The following is a 17,276-nucleotide window of genomic DNA, read 5'->3' on the forward strand; positions in this document are numbered from 1 at the left end:
AGCAGCCTCTTTTCTTTGCTCTGCTCTGTGCTGCCCATCTGGCCCACGCCCAAGTTCACCCCAGACATTTTCCCAACTCACTCGTGTTGGCTGGAGGACAAAGCTCGCAGGGGTTGCCCCATGCACGACCCAGCGAGCAGCAGCAGGATGCCCGAGTGACCCCAACTCCAATTTCTGCGCTGCAGGAGATCCCCCCATCTCCTCGATCCTGAGTGTCCAGGAAGCAGTTCCCAACACGGGTATCTGTACAAAGACAGCAGTGGGTGAGCAAAGCCTCTCCAGTAAAGACTTGTGTGGACAGGAGGAATAGCACTATTGCCTCAAGAAGCAGGGAGGGGGTAAGGCCCCAGTCCTGTCCCAGATGTCCACACTGTCAGCTACCTGTATTGTAGTGAAGCACATCCAGACTGTCCTTGCAGCTCATGACTTTGGGAACCCTTCAAGAATAAAGTGTGCCCAGCTTGTCTGGTAAAAGCCACACTGTATCATACAGAGGTCATAGCATGGTGGCCTGTCTTCAGTATGGCTAGGGAGCATGACCCAAATAATGCTACCAGTAACCCAGGGCCTTTCAAGAAACAAACACTTAAGAATAGCTCCAGAGCTGCCCAGGAATAACATTGCTTCAAGCAGGAGAGCACCCACACTGGTGACATGAGGTGGGCCAGGCTTAACAGGAGGTAGGTATTCTTCTGCTGCTGCAGGGTTAAGCCCATCATGGATAGCCAGGTATTTAGCAGGGCAGATAGTGGACAGCCACTCCAGTCTCTGGTAGTGGCCAGTTCCAGCTATGTGGGACCAACAAGAAGGACCACCAAGGTCTTGGATGGAAGGTGTGCTCTCCACCCAGGTCCCCACTCACCCACACAGCCCACACCAGTGGGGTTCAGCTCGAAGTCCTGTGGACAGTTGCACAGGTAGCTGCCAGGGGTGTTGACGCACAGGCCGTTGATACAGTTCACAGGGTCTGCACATTCATTGATGTCTGAAAGGATGGAAAGATGAACACTGAAAAAAAAAAGATGAAGACTGCCACAGAAACCACAGCCCCAGCCCTAAGCTCTGTACTGTGTGTTCAGGGTGTATCCCCACGACCATGGTGTTTCTAAGGCTTTTCATGTGGTGGCAGGCAAAGCCCTTCTAGAAACAGACCTTGCCTTGTCCTACCTCACACCACTCTGCCCAGAGTCAGAAGAAAGGAGCAGAGCCACACTGAGCTTTCCCTCCTATTCACTGAAGGCCCACTTTCCAGCAGCATCGAGGCCTTGCCGAGAGCAAAGACACATCACCACATCACCCAGGGACACTTAATTGGCTTTAGGCTGCTAGTGCCACTCCCTGTCATGGTTGGGGCAAGCACCCACCAGCAGATCACAGAGCAGTGATCCTCATCCAACAGCCATGTGAAAGTCCTTATACCTGTGCAGTTGCCTCCACTCCTGTCCAGTTCATAGCCATCATCACAGGCGCAGCGGAACATCCCGGGCAGGTTCTGGCAGGTCCCAAAGACACAGATATTCTGGAAGGTGCATTCATCAATGTCTGCAAAACAAGGAGAGCTGGGTACTGAGGATCTGGTAGAGTGAGGGCCAGGACAGGCCTCTCCTGCTCCCATCTCAAAGCAGAGCTACAGCCCAGCTGTGGGTAACACATCTCAGGATGGTTCTATTGCCAGGGGATACCATCTCCTAGGTGAGCAGGACCAGGCATTCTCTGTGTATGCCCTCTCCCCTCATCCCTGTTTTGCTGATTGTCCACATCTAGCATGGATCCTTGGCTTAGCCCAGCCTCTCTGCAGGCTGGGGGCCAACTCCTGTAAGTGGAAGAGCTGGCACCTCAGGAACCTTGCACCACTCCCTGATGGTGGGTCTTGCTTAGTGATGGCTCAGGTGGTGACAAGTGCAGTGGAGAGACCAAGGCCAGAAAGGACATGGACACTGGATCTCCTGGAGCAGCAGTCAAAACTCTGGGCACTTACCCTGGCAGGCCTTGCTGTCCTCTGTGGGATTGAAGCCCATCTCGCACTCACAGCGGTAACCCCCAGGTGCGTTGAGACACTGTCCGTTCTCACACAGGTTCACATTGTCCGCACACTCGTCCACATCTAGAGAGAGTCAAGCATGAGACTGACACGGTGTCCACCCGAAGATGGAAGCTTCCCTCAGCTTGCCCAGAAAATTCCCACAAGCTTGTTCCCACCCTTCTGCTGGGAGGCTGCTAGGAGGGGGCTGCAATACTTCTTATTGCCTTGAGCCTCCCCAAACACCTGCTGAGAAGAAGGTGGATCTCTGCTGAAGGTATCTGAGCAGGCTGTGGTGCAGGGCAGGCTGCAGTGGCTTTTGGGGGACATCTGGTTTGGGGAACTCTAGACACAGGCAGCCAGGTCCTGAGCCAGGCTGGTGGTTAAGAGGGGGTGACTCCATGTCCCAGCAGGATGCCCAAGCCACGTTCCTGCTGCCAATTGAGTCTACGGGCCTCACCTGAGCAGGAGAAGCCATCCCCGTTGAAGCCTTCTCGGCAGGCGCATCGGTAGGAGCCTGGTGTGTTGACGCAGTTGGCATTCAGGTTGCACTTGTGCTCTTCGGTTGCACACTCATCCAGATCTGGGCAGGGAGAACACCCTTGTCACTGTTTTGCCTCTGGCCTTTCCTCTAAGCCTGGGCAGCTAGCGTAGGGCCCGGGGGGTGCGCAAATGGCCCAGGAGACTGCAGCCTCCAGGCACTTGGAGCACTCATGAGGCTCCAACACATCTCTCTGAGCCTCTATGGCCATGAGAGACTCCCCTGGCAGTGCTGACACAGACAATATGGCAGCGAGACACTTTCACACACACATACCCACATTCCCGGTACCTCCCCAGTTCAGACACACGTATCCACACACATATCCTTACATCCCTCCATACACACCACACACAGGCCAGTAAGTCCCTGCATGCATAGACACACACCATACACACGCCAACACATCCCTACACGTCTCCCACACCCGTGTATCCCTGCATACATACCACACCGTGCCCCAACATATCGCCACGCAGCCACATTGCCAATCTATGACATTCATCCACACTCATCTCAATACCGTGTCCACACACTCCACATCCCACAAATACATGCCCTTGCTCCCACATTCATGGCTTCACAGACACGGTTCCAGGGCCTGACAGTGCAACACCCGTACGCCCACACCTAGAGTCGCCCTCTGTCACACACCCACATCTCTCCACACTTCCATAAATGCTCATGCAGGGCTCCTGGGGCTCAAGAGCATTTTAAGTGCAGGTGTCAGCTCACCCCAGCCTTCACAGGTGCCCACAGAACACCTAGACACATGAACACCCTCTCCTGGGATGAGAACTCACCATTGCACTTCAGCCCGTCTCCAAGCCAGCCTGTGCGACACTTGCATTTGAAGCTCCCAGGCACGTTGATGCAGGAGGCGTGCATGTCGCAGTTGTGAGCCCCGATCTCACATTCGTCAATGTCTGCAGGAAGGAAGGACATCAGAGCTGACACAGCTCAGCTCTCCCAGGAGAGGAGGGGGCAGCCGGGTACAATCCTGCTAACGAGTCTGGACTGGCTCCTGGGAGTCTGGACCCCAGGGGATGGGAACAAGGTGCTTTGGGGAACAGGCTGCCTGGAGTTGTACCCTTGAGCTGAAGAGCTGATCTGTGCTCACCCCTGGAAGAGGCAGGAAGGGCAGACCCCTGGCTTGGCTATAAACTAGGAAAGTGTCAATTCCTGCCTGCAGCCTGCCTTCGTGGCAATCTCTGCCTGCCCAGGAGGGGCTCTCAGCTCACAGCCACATCCCTAGGTGTCCACAGCATCCCCCAGTACAGGGATGGTGTTCTCTCCATGGCAGCTGCAGGAGGTGTTTGTGAGGGCTCCCACCAGCACCCCTAGCTCCGGGTCTGGTGAGTCCCCACCTGTGCAGCCTGTGGTTCCCTTCTTGACAAAGTAGCCCAGCTGGCAGTGACAGATGAAGGAGCCCTTCGTGTTTTCACACTCGCCGTGCAGGCAGATATTAGGGTTGAGATCACATTCATTCACATCTGCAGGAGAAAAAGGACTTGCTTGAACACCACAAGAACCATGACACGACTCTGAGGCAACCCTCTGTATCCCTTCCTCCGTCCAACAGCAGCCTTGCGATGCAGTGCTGGCACGTGCCCAGGGCACAGCCGTGTCCTCACCAATACAGGTCTTCATGTCCAGGGATGCCATGAAGCCATCGAAGCAGAGGCAGCGGTACTCGCCCGGGATGTTAGTACACTGCCCACCATCACAGATGTCTGGATTATCCTCACATTCATCAATATCTACAGAGAGGAGACCATTGCCAAAGTAAAGACGTTAGAGCCAGTGAAAAGATATTGTGGGAGCAAGAAAGGGCAAGAGGGAGTCACAGGAGGGGCTTTGCTCCAAATCATGTAGTTACAGGACCCTGGGGCCTGTAATGAGGGGCTGGACATTGCAGTGCAAAGCAAAAACATCCGTCCAGGGAAATAATCTCTCTGGAAGTTACTTAAAAATGAGACCCCCTCACCCTGAAGCCAACACTATGGCTGACTGGCAATGGATGCAGAAGTCCCTGGGGCTGCACCTACGAGAGCCAAGCTGACTGCTCACCTGCACATGATCTCTTGTCTGGCATCAATGCGTAGCCTTCGCTGCAGCTGCATTCATAGCTGCCCTCCGAGTTGGAGCAGTGTGTGTCACAGCCGCCGTTGGTTATGGTGCACTCGTCAATGTCTGGAGGAGAAGAGAAAGGTCAGGCAGCTGCTTGGGTCAAGGGCTGGGATACGTGCCTTGCAGCATTGCCAGTACAGTGCCAGTACACAGAGACAGGGTGGGAGGGGTGCTGAAGAGGAAGCAAAGCTCGCCCAGGTAGAAGAAAACACCTCTTGCCTTCTCTGCCAACCACTTGCAGCTCACAGTAGTTTCACAGCTGATGACAGCCCCTTACCAGTAGTGCCAACCTGGCTGTAGCTCAACCAGGAGGTTCCCCCCTTGCCTTACCCACAGACACCGCACTGAGCATTATAAGAGGTGTGAGGCCAGGAGGGTTCTGGATGTGTACTGGGGTCTTGGCATGGCTATTTGGCAAAGGGGAGCACTCACCGACACAGCCCTGCCTGTCCAGTGTGGCCTGGAAGCCCGAATCACAGGCGCACTGATAGGTACCAATGACGTTGATGCAGCGTCCGTTGCGACACAGGTTGTCACTAAGGGAGCATTCGTTGATATCTGCAGTGGGAAGAACAGTTTGAGCAGCCAGCTGTGTTGACACCTCGTTGTGCATCATTTGGTATGCATTCCTGGGTACCCCCACCTACTGCCGTCTCCCAATTGAATTTGTCATTGCCCCATTGGTCAGTCCTCAGTGAACAGCAGGTAGACAACAGACATCATAAATGAGATGAAACCCTGGGTGTGACCTCAGTCCTTCCTGGATGAGTGTGTTCTACCCACACATGGGATTGGAAGGAGAGATTCATGTGCCCAGCATGAGATCCAAGTCTCCCTGTATCATTACCCTTGAGCAGACTCTGGTCATAACATAGCTTTCCATCATCTCACCTATGCAAGTGTTCCCTTCAGAAGTCAGCTCATGTCCAGGTGGGCAGATGCATTCAAAGCTGCCATCTGTGTTCATGCAGATCCCACCTCGGCAGAGCAGTGGGTCCCGCTCACACTCATTGATATCTGCAGAGAATGACATGAAATGCGGTGGATTGTCCCCTTTGGTTGGGTTTTCCAGACAACGGGGATAATGGGGTGGTGCTGGTGCCATGCACCACAGTCCCATCACCAGGATATATCCCAAAACAGAGGACTTCACAAAATTGACAGGGCAGCAAATCCAGGGCTTGGGTGAGTCCAGTGGACTTACGGTTGAAGTACGCATTTTGGGAAATCGCAACTCTTGCCTTGAGCTCAGTAGAACGTAAAGTGTAACATCAGGAGGAAAGAAGTGATTAGCTTTGTGCAGATTAGCCAGCAAGGTCTAGAAGGATAGTTCCTAGCTCGCACCCCACCCATCTTAGTACATTTTCACAAGTCCCATCAGCAGAGGGAGAGCTCCTCGGAAGATGTGTAGTTTGATAGAAGACTAACAGACAGGCTTTCTTGGTAACAACCTTCAGAGTAGTTACAGTATCACACACAGGGCTAGGAAACAGTCTGTACATTTCTGAAAAAAATCACATATAGACAAAGGGATTGAATTTACTAGGAACTGGAGAAATTCCTGAAATAGATTAAACTGGTGTGAGAGAGGTGTGATCCAGCCAAAGATGAAACCAGGCTGCTGGCATTAAAAATGGAAAAAAAAAAAAAAAAAAAAAAGTGATAGAAAAGTTTATAAATTCCAGACTAAAAAACCCAAACAAGAAAAACTACAGGAATGGTGTACTGGTGATGGTTGGAAACAAAAACCAACAGAAGGAGGAGATGAAGCACGGCAAGCATCAAAACTGGGAAGCCTTGTTATCGTTTCATTATCCATGGCCCCTGGAGAAAGCTCTTTGTGATCTACTCTGATATTGTACAGGTAACAGTCTTTGTAATACTTGTGGTGTTTCACAGTGCAAGTTAGGCTCTTTGGAAGGGCAAGTGCTGGTTGAATCTGATCCTCTAACTTTGGAAACAGGAGTCTGAGAATGAGGTTCTCTATTTTGGTCCCAGAATAGATTCAAAAGATTTTGCATTCTTGCATGCCCCTACAATTGACTCAAGATGTCCTGCACTGACAGCAAGAGAGCAAAAAAAGGAAAGCCTGCCTGGAACTGCTCAGAGGATTCATGTGTCCACAGTTGTACTCTGAGAAATGTGCATTCAGAATACAAAGCCATTGGGTGTAACATAAATGAACTAAGGGAGCTAAAAAATGCCCCCAAGAACCCCTTAGTGACAGCAGACAAAGGGAGTGATATCAGATATCTTTAAAGAACCCATTTCTTCTCATATGTTTCTTTTACTGATCCCAACCTTGTAATTAAGAATGGAATCTTTCACCTTACTTGAGTAAAACACTCTGATGAGATTTTCAGCTTATCTACAGCTAAAGTGGCCTGGAATACATCTGACAATGGGGTGACGGGCCCCTATCAAACAGTCCTACAGGACCCATGCCTTTGGTTCTCCATGGTGGGAGACTGTTCCTAATGAATTGCAGGATGCAGGTTCAGTGCTGATGTTGTCTACTGCCAGGGGCTGGAAAGAATTCCTCCCTCATGAGGCTGAAGCCAAGTTCTTTTGCCAAACACAGATGGGAAGAAGTTAATCCTTGACCACGGGAAATGCCGTAGTGTCACAACACACTTTGGGGTGAAATGACTCAATCCCCTGTCACCTAGAAAAAAGGATAAGGTGGAATTGTGCAGATAATAGCATAAAAAAAAAAAAAGAACAATGAAACACAACATTCTTATATAAAGATAGCAGAAATCTCATTATTGCAAGAAGTCAGCAGGCCATCAGTGGGGACTGTGACGTTCTCGGTATCTCAGAAATGGAGGAGGAGAAGGAGGAAGGTGATCAGTGTGAGCTGTGGTAACTCATGCTACAAATTGTATGGAAAAGACAGAAAACCATTCCAGTGGCAGGGCGGTGATATATTTTAAAGAATCCAGAGAATCAAATATGAAAAATAAATAAATGGTATTGAATCATACCACAGATTGAAGTGGTTTGAAAGTCCAAGCCAAAGCAGAAAGAGCAGAATATTACGGCTAGGTCAGTCAGACAAGTTAGTCTGGCTAGACAGATGAGAAGAAGAACATGGTATGCCAGGAATTAGAGGACAGCAACAGTCTGGCTGAGTTGTTGGAGACGAACTGAGGTACTGAGGTCATTGATGGGATTTTTTAAGCTACAAACAAGAATTATTAAATTGAAAACAGATGAGAATCTGACAGAATAAAAACAAGCATTGGCCAGATGGGAGGAGCTGTAAAGAATTATCTGAGGATAAAGGACGATTAAATGGGCAGGTGAAAGGGAGCCCTTAACAATTATAACTGGAAATAGGGTGGGGTAGAAGAATGTCGATGGTCTACCAGACCTTCTCATGAAGGACTTGGTCTGTGCAAATGTTTGGGGAACTGGACAGGGGCCTGATTAATGGTTGAGGCTGGTATGAAATTGTTGCAGATCCCAAGGAAAGGTGCAGAAACAGCAACAGTTGATTAGGTGTCACATAAAAGTGAGACCAAGTTGAGAGTCATTTTAGAAAAGATTCAGTGGAAAGAAGCCCCCCCCAGATTGGATAAATCAGCAAGATTCAGAGCTAGAAGAGACACAAGCTATCAAATGGTGAACCTCTTGCTGAGCAAGGTATATCTCCGTGTTCTCATGCCAGCGGAGGCATTTGATTTAATGGCACATGGCTGTAGGATGTGCAATGACAGCAGGAGGCCAAGCAGTGCTATAAAGACCAAAGCTTAATATGTCTCCTAATATAGGAGTGGAAATAATAGGTCTACTAATCTCAGCAGTGGTCTAATGATGATATAACTGACAGCTACTTGCAAGGAACATATATTACCTAGAAAAGGGACCAAGCTACATGTAATTGGATTAAAATGACTGATGTGGAATGTGAGACATCAGTTAGGGCAGGTAGATGAGCCAAGGAAAGAAGATAACAGTGGTGGCATGGATAGGGTACCACACAAAAAGATCTGCAAGTTGAGAAACATTCTGCAATGGTGTTTGAAAATACATGGTTTAATGTAAGGGTTGAACATATGCTATTAATAATGTCTGGAGATGGGTGTACATTTAGAGTGTGGATATGTAAATAATCAGTGGCAGAATAAATAATAGATGGGTAAGACAAGGCTGAAAGAAGTAGGAGATCAGACGTCACACAAAGGAAACAGCCAAGTGTGTATGAGAATTGGAGCTCACAGCCATCGAGTTCAAGCTGCCGGCCTGGCAGAGCTCCACTGTGTACTAGCCAATCCCCAGTATAAAGGTTGCCGTCTCCCTATATAGCAGGAATGAAAACACCAGTCATGGATCCTGTCCCAGCTCCGTGGCAATGCCAGGCTCAAGCTCCAGCTGCTGGTGGCTGAAACAAGAGGAAAGGTTAGTGGCCAAGGTTTGGTGCAAGAGAAAGTCGAATTGAAGGAAGAGTACAAAATGAAGGAGAATGAACATTGTACAAGTACACGAACGAGTACAAGATGAAAAAGGAAATACGAGGCTTTAGCCTTATGTAAAAAAGGAAGGCAATATTGCACTGCGATTGCAGGAAAATGTCCTTTGGGTATAGCAAGCAGGAAAGGGATGGGAAAGAACTTGAGAAAAGCTGGTCGGTGGCCCCATGGGCTCCCAGCGTGGGCTGCCCTGTGGGCTCCCACAGCTGAGGTAACCGTGACCAGGAGGTGGCAGGGCAGGACCAACGATGGTCCTGCCATCCTTCCATAGCAGGAAGAGCCCAGGATGCTCACCTGGGTCTGGCACTATACCCAGAGTCCTCCCTGATGCTGGCCTGGGCTGCCAGTCTCCTTCCTCAGCTCATGGGACACCACCAGCCTAGGTGCTGGCCTCTGGTCCAGGAGGTCCTCAGAAATAGAGGTCTCTGAGGGAAGGCTCCCGCTTTTGGCCCCAAGTCTGGCAACATTTTGACAGTCTGTCCTTGCTCTGCATGGTGCAGAGCCCTGGGGCGCTGCTAGCAGAGACAGCATGGGGCCTGTCACCGAGGGACTATTGGCCCACGTAAGGCACAAGATCCACGCAGGAGGCAGAGGCTACAGCTCTGTCTCTTTGCCCTCCTTCTCTGGAGGGGTCTGGGGCTCAAGCCAAGCCTTGCTGGGGACATGGCCCCTCCCTTTATGTCCTCCAGCTTAGAGAGCCTGTGCTGTGTCTCATGAACCCCTTGACTTCACTTTGCACATGCTTTGCTGTCCTCCCAGGGTTACATCTATGGCGCTCAGCTACACGCACAGCATTCCTCTCTCTACACATGCTGCCCTTCAGCCCAGTTCTGCCTTTGCAATCAAAGCAAGGCAGAAGACTCACTACCCTGGGGAGAGCAGAGGCTGCCAGGGCTCTCTGCAGCACAGGGACTCCCACAATTCCCCAGAGGGCAATGAAGAGATTTCGCTTGACACCAGGGAGCAGAGAGCCGGACAGCCAGACGCACAGAGAGCAGCTTGGCACAAAGCCCTCTGTCAGATCTGGCACCAGCTACTTTCTTTCCTGTCGCCAAAGAGTTAGGGTGCTGCCCTGCCCCAGAGACAAGTCCTTACCCATGCAGTTCTTCATCATCATGAAGCCACTCTCGTAGCCTTCGAAGCACTCACACTCGAAGCTGCCCGGCGTGTTGACACAGGTGCCATGGCCACACAGGTCTGGTGAGATGCGGCACTCATCGATGTCTGTGGGGATGAAGACCAGCTAGTGGAGGCAGGACAGACTACAAGCACCACTACAGCTGGCACTGGGCTGCCTGTACTGCACATCAAATTCAATGAACAAGGACTGGCAAGTCTGACCCAGCAGACCAAGGAACTCCTTTTCCTGAAGGGAGAGACAGCAGTTAAGCTTTCTCTCTGGTGCAGGACTGATCCTTCGTCCCACGAGCAGGAGGAGCCGCCTTCTGCTCACGGTCCTGCCCTTGGCTTCTCAGCATGTCCCCAAGATAACTGCCATGACTCCTCTGGGTACCACCATCATGCTAAACACCCCACAAAGCAGGCAAGGCAGCAAGATGGGCAAGAGAGATCTGGAGGGGGGGGCTACTCTTCCCTTACCTGTGCAGTTCCTTTCCTCAGCATCCAAAGCAAAGCCATTGCCACAGAGACACCTGAAACTGCCAATGGTGTTTCGGCAGGTCCCATGAGTGCAGAGGCCAGAGAAGACCTTACATTCATTTACATCTGTGGGTGAAGGCAGAACAGCAGTGTTTCAGGGAGGGGATGTCTGCAATGAACCTGGGGTCCCAGGGCAGGCAGCACGTTCCTTGGGCTGCAGCTGAGATGGGCTGAGCACAGCCCACGATCAGCAGCTCCCCTCTTTCTTCTCACCTTTGTAGAAGGGCCTTCCTGAAAGCACATCTCCTCGGTTGGCAAAGCCAGGTCCCCTCGGGCAGATGGCCTTGTACTCGCTGGAGCCGATCTTGGGACATTCTTCACAATCGATGCCCCAGGCTGAGCCCACAGAACAGCAGCACATGTCGATCCGGTACTTGCCCGGCAGAGGCTCCGTGCACTCATCTTCATCCCACTTCATGTAGCACTGTTCCACACGCACGTCTGGTGAGAGAACAGAGCTGAGCCCTTGTCTTCAGCACCTAACCTCTGGTAAAACCAGAGATATCATTTTCTGTGACATAGTTATCAAGATTCCTGGAACAACTTTGGCTGAGGCATCCTCCAAACAATGCCCAGGTATGGGCCATTTGGATGAGGTCACTTTGTTTGGGATGCTACGAGAGATGTAATAGTACGGACATGGCCAGCCTGTGACTGTTGGCAACAGGGCCAGAGAATGGACCTTCCGTGGTGTAGTTAGTAGTGCAGATGGCCCTATGATGGGCACAGGTTTGTCACTGTGTGCCCAGAAAGCAGCCAGGAGTTGTTTTAGGACTGCTGGGCTGTGTCATTAACCAGTTAGGTTATCTATTTGGCTACCCCTGAAGTTCACCCCAGGAGAATGATTGCATTACTGGCGGGACCTGGGGACATGAAGTTATGGCAGCCTTGCCTTGGTTAGGCTGATGGGTTTGGCAGCCCTTATGAGGTACGACGTGCCATCACTCAATTCCCAAGACTGCTGCATGTAGGGTAGGGGGTGGTGGGACCTCTGTAGAGGGGGCTGAACAGAAGCCAGGATCTGGATGAGATGAGGTGTCCTTACCCACACATGTCCTAGCAGTGCCATCAAGGGTCAGTCCTTCTGGACACTCGCATCGGAAGGAGCCAGCCGTGTTCACACAGCGTCCATTTGGGCAGACGCCAGGGAAGACCTCGCACTCGTTCACATCTGTTGGCACAAAAGCAAGACGGGCATGAGAGTGGCACGTGGCCAAGCCCAGTATGGCCTTGAGGAGCTCCTGGAGGAGGCGGAAGGAGCCCAGAGCTGCCCGCCAGACTAAAACTGGCAACCTGTCACAATGAAAACCACATGCTCCACGCACAGCCACAGCCATGCCCAGACACTTTTGCAAGGAGGCTGCATTACGAAGCCTTGTCAGAGACAGACAGGGTGGTCCTGTTGCACACATCCATAGTTGGCACAGCACTGACAGAGCGGCACCAGGACTCACAAACACGAGTACTGCTGATGGAGCAGCTAAACCTGAAAACCCATTTCCAGGCACATGAATGACAAGAAAATCATCAGCAGTAGTCAGCGTGGATTGACCAAGGGGAAGTCATGATTGATGAGCTTGATAAAATTCTGTGATGAAATGACTGGCCTGGTAGGCGAGGGAAGAGTGGTGGATATTGTCTACTTAGCTTTCAGTAAGGCCTTTGGCACTGTCTCCCATAAGATCCTCACAGACAAGCTGTTGATGTACACGCTGGTTGAGCAGACAATGGGTAGATTGAAAATTGGCTAAATGGCTGGGCCCAGAGAGTGGTGTTCAGTGGCACAAAGTCTAGTTGGAGGCCAGCAACTAGCAGCATACCCCAGGGGTCAATATTGTGTGTGATCCTGTTTAACATCTTCATTAGTTATCTGGATGATGGGGTAAAGCGTATCCTCAGCAAATTTGCTGATGATACAAAACTGGGAGGAGTGGCTGATACACCAGAAGGTCATGCTGCCATCCAGAGAGACCTTAGTAGGCTGGAGAAATGGGCTGCCAGGAACATCACGCAGTTCAACAAGGAGAAGTGTAAGGTCCTGCACCTGGGGAGGATCAATCCCATGCATCACTATATGCTGGAGGTCACACAGCTGGAAAGCAGCTTGGCAGAAAAGGACCTGGGGGTCCTGGTAAACACCAAGTTGAACATGAGGGCAGCAATGTGCCCCTGCTGCAAAGAAGGCTAATGGTATCCTGGGCTGCATTAGGAGTGTGTGAGAGACTGAAAGAGTTAATGTCTCAAACATTGTGGTGGGGCAAGTTCTGCTTAACTACGAACTGTGCATAACAAGGAAACCTGCCTAGAAAGGAACCCCAGGTGAAAAGAAGCTGATCAGCACCCGTCAGTAACAGGACCCAGGACCGGAGGGTGTGCTGGAGGGTGCACAGCTCCCTGTTCTGATGTGCTGTTCTGATATGCTGAGCAGGACAGGTCACCATGCATGGCCAAAGATCACGTCTGCAGGGAAGGGGAAGTCACTCCCCAAATGACGCCCAAGCCCAAAGGCTCACAAACTGATCAGGACACCTAAGTAGCCTAATGAGTTCGAATGCCTGCCCAAAGGAGGGGTAAAGATGATAAAAGGACACAAACTGAAGCCCCATGTGCGCAAGCCCACTGGAACTGGATCCCTCAGCTGACTGGACCAATGCTGGACCCAGGACCGGTGAAATCTTTCTCTCTTCCTTTTTCTCTCTCTGTCTTGTTCTCTCTTTCCTTTTCCTTATCCATAATCCCTACACCTCATCCCTTTAAGACATAAAACCATTGACCAAGTCTGGGACTAGGAGTGGATCCAGCTGCCCCTGGGATCCTCTCTGAGAAGGAGTCTAGAAAGCAAGGGGGTCTGCTCTGAACCTCGTGACTCAACGGGAGGGATCTCCTTCTTCCCTGAATTGATGTATATGGTTACCACGGGTTACACAGTTTACGGAGGTAGTCTCATGCCAATTCCTGTTGTGAGAAACCCCGCCATCTACTGTTATGCCTCCCAAGTTCTGTTTGCTTCTGTCATGAATAAAATGTTTAACTGATCATTTGGTGTTGTTTCACCTTAATTTAGCCCGAGGGAATTTCAAATTCAACACGACTCCCTGATCTGTCCAGCCCAGGTCGTGACAGAGTGTTGCCAGCAGGTTGAGGGAGGTGATCCTTCCCCTCTACTCAGCACTGATGAGGCCACAACTGGAGTACTGTGTCTAGTTCTGGGGTCCTCAGTACAAGAGACAGATGGACATACTGGAGAGAGTCCAACAAAGGGCCAGAAAGTGTAGATCCCCCACCAGAATCAAAGATGCAGGGTAGCAACAAATAAACAATGACCATGTTCCCAATAAAAAAAGCCTTCTGTGCTCTGCAGTACTTTACCTTCACACGTGACCCCCTTCATCCTAGCATATCCCCGGGGACAGGCAGTATCTGCAAGAAAACAGAGGAACGTCAGCAAAGAAATGGGCTGCCTCCTGCCTTCCTGATCTCTGTGCCAAGCAGAGCCTTACCGATCTCACAGCGCTCGCAGGGGCTGCCCCACGCTGCTCCCAGCGTAGCACAGCACTCCGATTTCAGCGTGGCCCCGTTGATGTTCACCTCGCAACGCCCATCCTGGATGTTCAGCCAGCATGTCCCTTTCATGCTGTCTGTAGGGGCAAAAACAAGGTGTGAGTGAAGAGCTGCATCTTCATGGAGGTTCTCAGCTTCATGGAAGCCAGACTGCCACGAGAAGCAGCTAGGAGAAATATCCCTGAGCTGCAGTATGACTATTGCTCTCTGGCATCACTTTATCTTTTAGGCTGTGGGGCCAAGCACTTTGCAACACGGACACAAACTGTGCTGGTGCCCAGAGCCCTGTCTCACAGCTGTGCTGTGGAGCAGTATTTCTGTGCTCTGATACAACTGCTATCGTGTCGTTCTGTGTCCTGCCCTTTTCCTACTCCAAGCCTGCTCCTCTTCTGGGTAGAAATAGTCCTTTCTCTCCAGCTGCCCCTGTGAAGCCTTGCAAGGCCCTGACTATCTAGGAGTGGGAAGTGGGTACCTTCTCATCGTCTTGATGAGAAGGGATCTACTTCATCTTGATGTGCCTTAATGTCAGCACGCTACAAACCCATCTGGTGAGTGAGAACCCACCATCCTGATGCCCTGCAGGATCCCCTGGGACCCCGTGTCTGTGCTTTGTATTGCTGCAGCACAGTTGGGGATTTCTGTGTCTGACACACTGCTCAGAGCGCTGCCTGAGGTTGCAGCTTTTCAGGCTCCCTGGATGCATGAGAAAGATGTTAATTGTTACCAACAACCAAGGAAACACTAGGTGAGAGAGGGAGGCCTCAAAGGATCCCCATCCCTAAGGCAGGAGCATGGGACTTGCGTCGGATGAACAACAAGGGGTGATGATGGGCACTGCTGATATCAGAGCTGCCTGTAGAAGGCCACATCCTTACCCACGCAGATGGTGCCACTGGGGTCCAGCTTGCTGCCAGGGGAGCACTCGCAAGCAAAGGAGCCAGCATTGTTCCTGCAGACACCGTTCACACAAGGGTTAGAGGTGCACTCATTGATGTCTGTGGGAAGAAAGGGACTGTCATTGTAGTGAGTGCCGTGGGACCCAGTTTTCTGGGCCAGAGACTGGGGGAGATGAGAAGCAAAGAACGTGAAGAAAGCAGTTTTTCAACTGTTCAGAGGATCACCAGTCCAGAGCATAGGAGTCCTGCATGTACAACTCAAGTATGCACCATCTCAAGGGGGATGGGCACTGACAGCAGACACCGTGAAATTAGTGAGCTTCTTCAGGATTGAGGGAATGGATGGATTGAGGGTGGTTGGTGCAACTACTGGGGAATGATGGACTCAGTCACTCAGGGCTGCTCCTGGCTAAGATGGGAGCAGCCACAGTGCTGAATATGGCCTTCGTGTACCTGTCTGAACCAGATGTGAGGCTACGCAGCATTTGCCATTTTTCACCTTCTTTACAGAAAATCACTTTTTTTCTCTAAATAGACATTTATGTGCAAAGTGCCAGTTCTCAAATGTTTGAGGACTTTGTGGTCAGGAAACAATTTCCCCCACTCCAAACTGTAAGCTTTCAATCAAACCCCCCAAACTTGCAATTTTGGTCAGGTTTTAGCTAAAATTTTGGGGCCCTAGAGGAAATCGTTCTGGTTTTCAGCCACTGAAAAGCCCAGATGTTCTGGGTTTGGATGTCCACCGTTTTGAATGAAGTGTGAAATTTCTTCCTAGGAAAAAAAACCAAACCCACAAACCCAAAGCCTGGACCTGCTCCAGTTCAAACCACTGCGGTCAAAAGGGAACCAAAGACACATTAGACCTTGAGCTCGCTTTCAGGCAGGACCTCAGGCCATAGCTCTTTGCATCTTATGAAGATGCTCTCCATTGCCTTCAGAGTCACCTTACCTTCACAGGTATCTGTCTCTGTCCTGAAGACAAAGCCCTTAGGGCACGTGCAGGTGTAGCTGCCGGGTGTGTTGCGGCACAGTCCGTTGTCACACAGCAAACGATTGACAGTGCATTCATCAACGTCTGTGGGCAGAGAGATGGGGTTTCTGAGCTACGGCACCAGCATCCACTCTTCTACTCTGCCAGCTCTACAGAGCTCTGGCAGCCTGAGAGGCACAGAAATGCAGTACCGACCTCAAAGCAATACAATGTGGAAAGTATGTTAAATCATGTATGCGTAGTTTCTCGCATAGCACCTTGTGCTCTTCCATGTGGACAAGGCAGCCCTGAATGGGGACAGTGCTCGAGGGCATCAGCTGCTGTATCACCTCAGGCTCCTGTGCAGCTGGAGATCTGCATCTGGCTCCCAGTCTCATACGCTGAGTGCATGCCAGCCTCTCCCCACCAGTCCTGAGCTCGTGGTTCCCTATGCCACACTGACTCTGGGCTGCCCTGAACTCACCCACACAGTTCTTGCCCGTGGGATCTGACTCGTAGCCCAGGTTGCAGATACAGCGGTAGCTCCCACGCAGGTTCTCGCACATGCCGTTGGGGCAGATGTCGGGGTTGAGGGCACATTCATTGATGTCTGCACAAAGAAGTCAAATTAGATGGACCGCGGCAAATGCAAATACAGAAAACTCCCACCCCCTAATTCTTTATTGTTTCTTGGTGTCAACAGCCAGCTGGGGCATGCCTCTGCAGAAATCCCTCCTTCCTGTCCTACCTACCCTCCTGGTTTGACCTAGTAGGTCCTGGGGAGCCTTGTTCCTCTCCTTCTGGTGCTGTGGAGCTGGGCATCTTTGTCCTGGGGATACACAGCTGATCTAGCATAGGGTTCTGAGCTCAGGAAGAGAGAACTGGATAAGGGGTTGAGATAAGCCCAGAGCTGGTTCCATATCAAGGGCTCTCAGGTCCTTCTGTTACATTCTTGAGTCTCCTTACAGTATCTCTATCCCAGGTACTCAGGTCAGACCATTTAATTATCCCTCCTATTGGAAAA

General features: G+C 51.0%; 1 protein-coding gene across 1 annotated transcript in view; it reads right to left on the reverse strand.

Moving 5' to 3' along the window:
* LOC128148297 (fibrillin-2-like) overlaps positions 1–17,276 on the reverse strand; it is a 116,356-nt gene that overhangs the window by 19,292 nt on the left and 79,788 nt on the right. The window contains exons 18-37 of the mRNA XM_052801985.1: positions 16,737–16,862; positions 16,232–16,357; positions 15,262–15,381; positions 14,326–14,463; positions 14,195–14,245; positions 11,871–11,996; positions 11,039–11,266; positions 10,766–10,891; positions 10,262–10,390; positions 5,583–5,708; positions 5,124–5,249; positions 4,632–4,754; positions 4,196–4,321; positions 3,929–4,054; positions 3,365–3,487; positions 2,481–2,603; positions 1,979–2,104; positions 1,420–1,542; positions 863–985; positions 82–243 (exon numbers count right to left, since the gene is read on the reverse strand). Of these exons, the coding sequence (XP_052657945.1) occupies positions 82–243; positions 863–985; positions 1,420–1,542; positions 1,979–2,104; positions 2,481–2,603; positions 3,365–3,487; positions 3,929–4,054; positions 4,196–4,321; positions 4,632–4,754; positions 5,124–5,249; positions 5,583–5,708; positions 10,262–10,390; positions 10,766–10,891; positions 11,039–11,266; positions 11,871–11,996; positions 14,195–14,245; positions 14,326–14,463; positions 15,262–15,381; positions 16,232–16,357; positions 16,737–16,862 (2,577 nt within the window). The remainder of the gene's footprint in view (positions 1–81; positions 244–862; positions 986–1,419; positions 1,543–1,978; positions 2,105–2,480; positions 2,604–3,364; positions 3,488–3,928; positions 4,055–4,195; positions 4,322–4,631; positions 4,755–5,123; positions 5,250–5,582; positions 5,709–10,261; positions 10,391–10,765; positions 10,892–11,038; positions 11,267–11,870; positions 11,997–14,194; positions 14,246–14,325; positions 14,464–15,261; positions 15,382–16,231; positions 16,358–16,736; positions 16,863–17,276) is intronic.

The sequence above is a fragment of the Harpia harpyja genome, chromosome 11, assembly GCF_026419915.1.
Source record: "Harpia harpyja isolate bHarHar1 chromosome 11, bHarHar1 primary haplotype, whole genome shotgun sequence".
Lineage (NCBI taxonomy): Eukaryota > Metazoa > Chordata > Aves > Accipitriformes > Accipitridae > Harpia > Harpia harpyja.